This window comes from Ruditapes philippinarum, unplaced genomic scaffold (genome assembly GCF_026571515.1).
Source record: "Ruditapes philippinarum isolate M1 unplaced genomic scaffold, ASM2657151v2 ctg5233_1_1_1_1, whole genome shotgun sequence".
Classification (NCBI taxonomy): Eukaryota; Metazoa; Mollusca; class Bivalvia; order Venerida; family Veneridae; genus Ruditapes; species Ruditapes philippinarum.
The window spans coordinates 57,643-68,481 of NW_026857046.1; the positions used below are offsets into that span (position 1 = coordinate 57,643).

The window sequence follows — 10,839 nt, forward strand, 5'->3', positions numbered from 1 at the left end:
GTCGGGAAATGAACCTGACCTTTTTTATCAAAATATTTACAAAACTATTAACAATGAGTATGCCATGATAAACAGGCTATAAGGAGTAAAAACAATGGTTAAGATATACATTGCCCTTTCCCAAGTTTGTATACCGTCTAGGAGTTGGAAGTATTATAAAACATAGTTTAAGCAATGGTTGTTGTATGAGGTGAGGTTAATAATATCTTACTGAATTCTTAAAGTTACTTTTACGTACCTGCCCTTCACATTTGTCTTGCAAGTATCGTGATTTTGTTTGTTTCGTTTAATTTGAAAGAAAGTTAGGGTTTAAAAAACAACAACTATATAATCAGTTTTAAGTTTATTTCACTAGTCACGGCAATAACCCTGCTGTGGAAGCTTGACTGTGTCGGGGGCTGCGTCCTGTGAACGTTGCCGTCGCCTTGTTTGTCTTTATTCCAGTTTTCCTTTTTTACTCTTATAACGCTCTCAATTTCTTTTCCACCGGGAAGCTTCAATATATTGGTAACATTAAAGTACAACTCAATTGACCCATCACTAGTACGGAGGCCTTCCAATAAAAAAGAAATTTATCAGGATATCTGCTAAATTAATAATGATAATGATAATATTAATAGAGCCAGATTGTAACTCTTTTCCGACCTTCTTGATAATGTTTACCATGTGCATGGAACAGGTATCAATTACCTATAGTTTTGAATGTCTAGATCAAAACGTAGTAATCTTCTCATCAACAAAGTTTACATCCAATGCGGATAAATATGCAAGTATTTATGTAAAATGATAAATATTAAATTTCAGATCTATCTAGCAAAGGAGATCGATTTTTTCTTATAGAATTTTAATTATATGCACTAGACATACATAAGAAATATTAACTAATAAAGTTGAAGCCTAAATGTCCTATAATGAGGCCGGATTCATTCTCTATTTAGCCAGTGCTTTCAGTGCTTTGATCAGAGTTAAAGAGAAATCTCAGGAATAACATTCTGTGTGTGCGTGTGATTTTTTATGCTTACAATACTCAAGTTCATGTTCGTTGTATAAAAGGTATTACGAAGTTTTTTTTCCTGAACCTCCGACTTCCCTTCGTGGCGTGCACGTCGCTCGGAAGGCATAGGTCACACCAGATGGGTGACCTAGTTAGGTCACTTAGCTGGTGTGACCTAACCAACGACGAAGGGTGTGGCCCTAAAGAGAGCTGCTGCTCCCGGAAGAGGTGCCTTTCCTCTATTGTCATTTGTTCATCAAGCGAAGAATTTGGTCCTAGAGAAGGTCTACGACGATCGACAGCTTGAAAAGACCTCCGTCGCGGCTCTACGACATCGACGACGCTGCAGGCGAATAAGTCCTCCGTTGCAGGCTCTACGTTACCAGCAATCGTAATAGAGGCCGACTAGTCTGGGACATATGGGAAACCGGCTCCCAGTATAAATAAAACTAAAAACACACACAATTTTCCTGAACGGATGTCAGATAAAGCAAAGTGACCTTTGAAATAGGACCCATTACACTGATTGACAAAGTAATTTTCTTAGCCTAGATATCATAATATTTTTAACCATTACAAAGTCAACACATGATATCTAATAATTACACGAAAGCTCTCAAATTAACATAGAATATTTTTAAAATTTGTGTATGTCAGTTTCCAACTCCGTACGTTTAGCTAAATTCATCATTGTAATGGAGAAGAAAAAAACATGATTACAACAATGTAATGCTTTAAATATATTGAAATTGCTTTTGAAAGATTTTTCTCAGAAGGACATATGTGAACAACAAGAAATTTAACAAACAAACCCATAATTTGCTTTTAAATTTATGGATTGTTGGTATATTCCACTTTCGCACTTTCGTTGCTGCCGATACACAAAAAATTCTCCGTTTCGCTTTTTAGTCATCCGGAGAATCATCACGTGACCGTTGTTTTTATTCAGATTTGCAAACTGAAAGGTGTTTAAACGCTTTTCCCACAAAATTGGAGAAAATATGTATTTCAAACGATTTGCCAATCCAAAGAACACATATCAATGTATCACTGATTATGTTTGAATGTCCCTTACACGCAGGTAACAAAAAATTATCGGTTCGTGAAATTTTACTTTTTTTTGTGACATTCGGCCGTACCTCAGTGGAGTATCTTGGTATTTGCTTTTATTCCATTAAACGCGGAACAGTTATCTAAATTAATTGATTTTCATGTTAAATTACTTTTACAGTGCCCGGTCCTGTTTGGTGTCCTGCTAGGCGCCTTGCCGGTGGTCCTTGTTTTTGGGATACGTTCAATGAATGCCACCTTCCTTGTTGATCTTGTTGTTCTTATTTTAGTAATGGCAAAACAATGCAAATCAGTTGAAGTGTTTACTTTGTAATAATTATTTTTGCCTTTTACGTCTCCCACAGAACTGCAGATGGGCCTTCGTTGCCCAATGGTTAAATTTGCTGTGCGTTCAAATCCCGTCCAGGACTTTCATGTAAGAAAGTTATCCGGCTTGTGTGTGGAAGGTTAATGGTTCTACTCAGGTGCCCGTTTGTGCCTAAATAATGCATGGGGACACCTGAGGTCTTCCTCCACCAGTAAAGCTGGAAAGTCGCCATGTAACCTGAACTGTGTCGGTGTGACTTAAAACCAAGCAAAACAAAGAAACACAATCAAGAGGCATGCAGTTATAGACTATTGTCTGGTAATGCATGAGTCATTCCAGATTATTCTCAGAATTTAATTTTATTTAGTTTATACTTGTAATTGACTCTATTTGTGCTATCATGATTTTTAGGAATATTCCTGGCCACTGACTATTGTCATAGAATTTTCAAATGAAGTTTATTATTTGTACGAAAGCTCTAATTTGATGCCAGATTTCAATGCACATTGTTTTGATAAATTTGATGTTAACACAATTTGGCACATAATAATACACATACAAGAATAAACAATTTAATATCTCAATTTAAGCACAACACAAAAATGCAAATGAATATTGATAGTGTGTTTTTAAAATGATTTTATACTTAAGACAGTTATTATTGTTGCCATAAAGGCATATAATACCTTAGAAATTCATAATTGTTTTAATTGTCAAGAAATGGCAAACATGTGTTTAATAATGTTTAAGTAGTAAAAGATGTTTTACAAACGAAGAAAGTAGTGCTGAATGCGAACTACTGTGTCATAAAGGCGGCAAAATGTAAACAAAATAGTAGTTTGACTTCCATACAGAAATACTAATTCTCTATAAGTATACAAATTGCCAACAGAGCAAAAAAGTAAATGAGTACTTCTTTTAAAACTGTTACAAGATAACAAAGGTTAAAAAATTTTGAGAAATAAAGATAATAGCACTTCTGAGGCATTATGGGCTTTGTAAACTATTTTAACGAGGGAGAAAAAAAAACAGCCGCATATACATGTAGACCTTAACCAGCATCATACCGTGTGTATAGTGACACAATCGAAAAGTGTTAGAATGTAAAATATGAAAGTAAATTTGACTTTAACTCCATACCATAAATAAATCTTGAAGGAGTTTAAAGCCATGTTGGAACCAAACTCTTATCAGATTTTTTCTAAAAATACACGAGGCTGAAAGAGATTGCCTCTTTTGTCATTATTGATAATAAGGTCAATCTTTGCAAACCTGATAGGTACGGTAGAAAATTAAAGTGTTTCTATTAGTATAAACAGCAAAATAACTTTCCCAATGGCATTCCAAAAACATCTTTCTGATTTGTCGGATTGATGCTCCCAAAATAGGACGATTGTGAATTGTGCAGTCAAATATAATTCACTTTTGAACATATAGTAGGCAACGATCCGATCATGTATTTAAAATAAAACTCAAATGTATCAGAATATGTTCATAGCTATAAATATCTTAACATTTATTTGAATGAATTTGTTGTAACAAATTTACATAATTAACGTATACAATTACGATCAATTACATGTAAAATTATTGTACAATCTAATTAAATTATTTCTTATTAAACGATTTCTTCATTTATTTTCATATCCATAAAAAAACGCCGCTAAATGGTGGTTGCAAATTCTCCAGTCTTGACTACATTCAAAATCTTTTTTCCACGTGACCCCTCAATAAAAAAATCATTCAGACGATTATCGATTAGTGAAAAAAGCCTCGAGTTAACAGTTGCATGAACGAAAGGGAGAGGAAAAAAACACAAACAACAACACAATTATAATTTAAAAAATGGTGTTTTAAATTTGCTGATGTCTATATGCAAATATACCTATTTTTTACTACCAATACCATAACCTACAATTATCATTATTTTATTAATGTACATAGTCAATCAAGAATGAGTTACTAAATTACGTAAATCCCGCAAACTTGGTGGTTTAACAAATTTTGCATGATTGTTGTTTGTGTTGTTGATTCTATGACAACATTAATTTTCAGTCTCAGATTATGAGTTGAACAGTAGCAGTTTCCTCGTGATTGCCGTCCTTCCGACTACCGTGACACGTATAATTGCCCTGGTCATTTTTCCTTATCAGCTTTATTTTTAACTGAATAAGCTTCACCGGAATATCATCAGCCCACTGATTCTCTTCTAACTTTAATCAAATGTAATAAAAGAAAAAACAAAACAAATCATTTCGTGATAAATGATATCAGGATTTAAGTGCACGCTTTTATAATGAAAAGTATAAGAATTTCTGAAAATAATAATGCAGCATGTTTGAAATAAATAATTTATTTAATGAACGCTTTGATAAGAAGGTAGCCATTAAACATTCTATTTCTTCTTCCTTTGTTAACAAATAAATATTATTCACCTCATAGATGAGACTTTTATTAATATTAATTTTCTTTCCTTCGAATTTCCAATACGCTTTACCCATTGGCGAAGCCTGAACAATGCATCTCATTATCACATTTTCATGTTCTGTAGCACGAATAAGTGACGTCACCACAGACACTTCCGGTCCGACTGCAGGAAATTTATAATTGGTATGCAATAAAGTTAGATACTGAATAAAGAAATATAGAAAAGGAGTCTAATAAAAAGGAAAATTGCAATTATGAACCTTTTTTTCATTTTTCTCTTATATAAATGTTGAACACTCATAAAAGATAAAGTTTACAATTTTCCATTAGATCTACAGTAAGTATTTCAAATATTGATAAAAACAGTAGATTTGTATCATTTGGATAATCCTATAATGTTTTTTTAAAAATAAGTTGATCAAGTTCTAAGTAATTTGGAACACGTGGAAGGAACATTTACATGTGATGAATGATACTAGTATGTTTAAGTGCTATATGTAAGTAAATGTATATAAATATTGGACCATGTGTCTCACACTTACCAACAACTCTCATGTATAATTTTTTTTGGTGGTTTATTGCAATGCCTAATACTTAAAGCAGCACGCCTCCATATTCATTTCAATTTTTAGAAAAAAAATTAAAATTTTAGAAATGTATTTAAAAGTAAAATATTGTGAGGTGAATTAACAAATAAAGTAATTTACATATTGCAATTGGCACTTACAATCCAAGAAAATTACTTTTAATATATGCAAAAAAGCCCATACTAAGTTAGTAATCCAGTAGAAGTATGGTAATGAAATACTGCAAAATCAGTCTTAAACCGCACATAAAATTTAAAATTTAACGTGGACCTTTAATGTTTTTATTTTCATAAAATGTAAGTACATTTTTCTTGATATTAATTTTCTTGAAATATTTTGGCTCATTTGGAGGCGTGCAGCTTTAATACTATCAACTTAATTATTGACTGTATTACAGACCTTCCTTTATAGACACACTTATTCTGTAATGCGTACATCCAGCGTGTTTTACGCTATTTTTTGTATAACGCATATGACGTCACGTCAAAATATATGCATGCATGCGTTCTATAAAAATGACGCTGTTACAGGACAAAAAATTATGATAGTACATGTATGTACTTACATTCAACTGTTAGAAACATGTGTCTTATTGCGGATCCGTGTTTGTTTGAAGCATTGCACTTGTAATTATCCTGACTATACCTCGTCACATTCCGGATATTTAACTTGGACCCTTCAAGACCCTCGATAACTGAAACATGTCTTAATGTATTTATTCGAGAAGGTCTAAAAAATCATAAACAAATATTAGGTTATTGTTTTTCCTTCAGTTAATGTAGGAAAATGTAATAAATAAAACAAAATGTTTTCGTTGTTGCTTTTTGCGCATTTAGCTACTTTAATCGGCATTTCTATTTTTTTTAAAAAGACAGCTCAAAAAGGTGATAAAATAGAATAGAATTCTTGGATAGCTTGTTTCGATTCATAAATGAAAACAGAATTGTTGGTAAATGACAATTATTTAAATTATTATAAACAAAGGTTTGGTCAGTATGGATGCTTGATATAAATAGATCAAAGCACTGAAAGTGCTGGTTGCGGAAAGCCCCGAGAAACGTATGCAAATATTTAAGAAAACAAGTACATGTATACTCAGTGTCTTATCTGGAGTCATTCCAACAGTAAACATAATCAAAGAAACGAAGAATTAAAGAGTGATTTTGGTCGTTTCTGTAAAAAGCATCCGATATGTTGTTTTTCAAGTAATCTAAAATTCCGTTTATTAATCAATATATTAAAAGTATGAGTTTTAAAAAGGATATATTTTATCTTCAATTTAGTTTCTTAAAATTTAACTTGCTTTAAAGAGATAATTAGGTATTGAATGATCAAAGTTTAAATATTTGTAAGCATGTTAAAATGGGGGTTTTTGTTCCACATTGGACAGCTCTGCAGCCGGCCGTTGCACTTTAAAACAAGATGAAAAAATAATAAGAAAAACTATAGTTTCATATTCAAATGTCAAATATAGAGTGAGCTAAATAAAATGGGTCGCTCATTTCAACCAATGCCTTTTATAATAAATAAGGAAACGAAAACAAACTGTTATTTTAGTTGGTTTAGAAAAAGTTTTGCGCTTACGCAACCTACTTTATATAAGATTTTTATTAGAATACATTACTCATTTCAGATATAGTTGAATAAATTATGTCCTATATATACTTACTCTCCATGGATCTACCGCGGTGCCATTTTATTTCTGGTGCCGGTGACCCGTCAAACACGCAGTTAAGTTCGGCATCTTCACCCTCCTTAAACTTTGAGTTTGAACCTGAAGAGTTTCTTTCATCAAGTGTTGGTTTACCTGAAAGGTGCCTGACTTACTCATTTAAAAAAATAAAGATTTACTTTCTGTGAAATATATCAAATGTAGCGTCAATGATTATCTCTTTGAAGCTTTACACTGTTGATTCCGAAGTTGTTTAGCTTTAAGTTTGATCTTTGGTGTAATGTTATACATGTATAGTTGAGAGTGATGCGTTTTGAATTTTAATGCTTACAATATCAGTGAAATTACCAATGGGCAGATCTGAAAGAACATTTTACAAATTCAGCTCACTCTCTAAAGAAACACTTTTCAAAGGTTTTGGACTGGAAACAAAAAAGTAACATCCTACATGAAATAGAGAATAAATACAATGGATGGTCCAGAGTCAACCAGAATTGCGCATCATTTAACAAAAGTTATTATTTCAAACCTTAATGAATATGTAATACCGTGTATCTCATTACAGCAAAATAACACATAATGACTAGCATGTATATTTCTAAGTAAACTTAGTAAAGCGCATATCGTTGTGTTCTTCTTTTAAGGTTTTGAAAGTATTTGTCAATGTACACAGTATAAGGCTCACAGTAGGGAGGTCGGTGAATTTTATTTCAGCATAAACTATCGAGCAGTCCAATTTCTTAACGATATTTTTTGTGTTTTGCTCGAAAGGAAATGAACCTGGCATAGAATAATGTATTTCCTCAGACTCACTTTATCGGCATGTAAATATGACTATTTCACAGTCGAGATTTTCTCCACCACATATCGAGTTAAAGCGCACATCTGAAGCAGCGGAAATTCACATATATGTTTTACCGATGCTCTACTTTGAGATACATATGGGGTTCCACCCCGGTGATAGCGCCGTTTTCCGGACGCTAATGTTGTAACTATTAATCCCTAAAACATTATTTCGCAAGGATCCAGCATTCAAATGACATTTGTTCGTGTTTTGAATCAAGTTCCAGTTATCCATGTTTGTAACGGGCTTTGGACTTATAAAGATATTCTGAGTAATCCTGACTATCCCTCGTACACATGCAAACGTTTTTTTATTAAGTAAACTTACTTTCAATAACAAGTGTAACCACGGAGAGCGTCATCTGTTTACTTCCAATTTTTGCTTCGCATTTGTATGTTCCAGCAAAATTTCTGGTTACATTTTTGTTATGAAGATTCCATGTGTTATTTGCAGATTTCTCAATTCCTAAATATGTCGAATCCGGATTTATTATAGTTTTACCTCGTGTAAGATATTCTTCATTGCTGTTCAACCATGAGACCTATGATGAAATAATCTGTTAAAATTACAATTATTATCGTCATAATTTATTTAGAATAAAGAAAAAACTTTTTTTAAGTAGAGAAAGCTTTCGATACACTTGTTGACTATCACATGTTGTTAGTTAATTTATCCTGCATTTTTATTTTCTTTCGCCCGTGACTGGTCTTTTTGTTGCTATTTTTGGTTAATTATTTAGATCTATTCATTTTCTATTTTTTTTTTGTAATATATAACATTTACATTGGCTACTAATATCTCACTTACAGAGGCATTCTTTTGATATGGGTCCATTTTGCAGGGAAGTATACAAGACGTGCCCAACACACAAGGTATGGTATAATTTGTATAAGCAAATCTCTGTCTGACTTGAGCTGAAAAATAATAAAATATTTTTGAAGAGCAATGATGAGTGTTTTTTCTCCCTTTTTTCTATAAACGCCTGTTTGTTCTCTAAACCATGTGCGTTAAGAATTCTCGAAATCATTATTCACACCGTAAATACCGATTCATTCTTTAGAGGCCGAGTAACCTAAATGCTACCAACGTCAATCAATTTGCCTTTGAGAACATGTGAGACTTGATCTCGGGGTACTAAATACTATTTTGTCTCTTTATAAAACTTACAATTGAGTATACGAAAATAATTATAGTAACCAGCAACAAATAAGGGGAATCCGTGTTTCAGTTATTACAGACAATACAGTCCAAAGCATATGATTTATTGCAAATAAAAGCACGTGTATCATTATAAGTAAGCTTAAATTCATTTAATTCAACTTGTATCATTTCTTACGAGCACAGGTAATAGATGCAGTAAGAATATAAAACACATTATAGAATAAAAATGCACAATATCTAAACACGTGTACAGGTAAATGGTACAAACTCAAATTATTTAGTCAACACAAAAGCGTACCTGAAACTATTATAACAAGTATTCCAATCACGCAAAAACGCCCCATTTTCATCCGTGAGTTAAACAGGAATGACTAAGTTGGAAAAAAAAACTTATAAAAATTCTTGAAATCATCATTCATGGTCCAATTTCGTTTTATTTCTGCAACATATGACACATCTTCAATTACATTAACCGGATAATATTTATTTCCATGTTAATTCAGCTGTACTGATTTCTTTTATATGAATGCATATAAGGAAGTTTTCATTTTTGTTTCATAATCAACGTACAAAGTACAAGATCGTGGCAAATATTCCAATTAAGGAAGTTAATTTGGCGAAGTTTTGATTTAGAGACAATTACTGCTTTGATCCCACTTTTTATTTTAAAGTGTATATTAGAAAAGCTATTTCTCTGATGCCTGCAGTTTACAATATTTTATTTGAATTAAAAAAAAGAAGAGAAATATAACTGTTCCAACATGTATGAAATAATTCTTTTTAACCGAATGGAGCATAAACGAAATCATTGTTGAACGGTTAAAATCCTACTTAAAAAAAAAATTGATATTTTGTTCAAGACCATTTTTTTCTGTTTATGTTAAGCCTTTATGAGTTTTGAATAACCCATTAACAAGTAATTAATAAGATAACAAAAGTCATATGGCGCCGAAATAAAAAAGGTGATTTTGGCTAATGTCGGGTGTTGCAAACTTAATTCAACTTAGCAATGGATAAATGTCTGGAAAAATTGACCCCTCGGAAGCATTTAAAACAGCAAAATTACATGAAAACTGCAGACTCGGTTTGATCGAGTCTATATATGAGACAAGGGGGTCAAACCATCCGCGCGCATTCTCAAAATTTTGATACCGCGAACATTTTTTCAACCGGTACTTAGAACAAAAACGAGGCATGTAAAGCAATCAGAATAGATTTAAATTTAATTTCTTTTGCAAAGAAGATGTCCTTACTTATAGTTTTAATATTCCAAATGCCTTGACACAATTCTTCCTTTTCTTGTCAGTATTTCGAGTTGAATGCGGTTTTGATTCTGGATACGGCGTACACCCGGCGTTGAAATGTTACAGAAATTGAGAAGTTGTCGATTAAACTGAAAGTTTAGCTTGAAGTTTTTTTTTTATTGTAGAACCTGTTTCATAAATATATTTTCAATCTTTGTTATAATTCCTTTGTACGAAAAATGTCTTAAAACGATCTTTTTGTAGAAAATAGAATTATGATACTGCGTACTCTCTCGAAAAAATCAAGATACTGCGTACACATTTATGTGTTATTGATTCTGCCTACACTTTCTTCGAAGCAGTCTAAGTTCATAGTGGGATCAAATGGACAACACAGGCGAACAAATAAAATAAAATAATAAAAAGACAATTGAAATAAAAAAATAAGATTCAAATCCTGTGATAAAGTATGCTCTGTAGGAGCACATATGTCTCGGAGGACATTTGTCTCACGAAGTGTGACCGTCCTCTT

General features: G+C 32.4%; 1 protein-coding gene across 1 annotated transcript; it reads right to left on the reverse strand.

Moving 5' to 3' along the window:
- Window positions 1-2,989: 2,989 nt before the first annotated feature.
- LOC132748615 (neural cell adhesion molecule 2-like) lies at window positions 2,990-9,621 on the reverse strand. The gene is made up of 7 exons (XM_060738227.1): window positions 9,362-9,621; window positions 8,710-8,816; window positions 8,230-8,443; window positions 7,056-7,193; window positions 5,952-6,080; window positions 4,808-4,962; window positions 2,990-4,585 (listed from the first exon to the last, which is right to left on the reverse strand). The coding sequence occupies exons 1-7, from the start codon at window positions 9,411-9,413 to the stop codon at window positions 4,430-4,432; spliced, it is 951 nt and encodes a 316-aa protein (XP_060594210.1). The 5' UTR covers window positions 9,414-9,621; the 3' UTR covers window positions 2,990-4,429.
- Window positions 9,622-10,839: the final 1,218 nt, after the last annotated feature.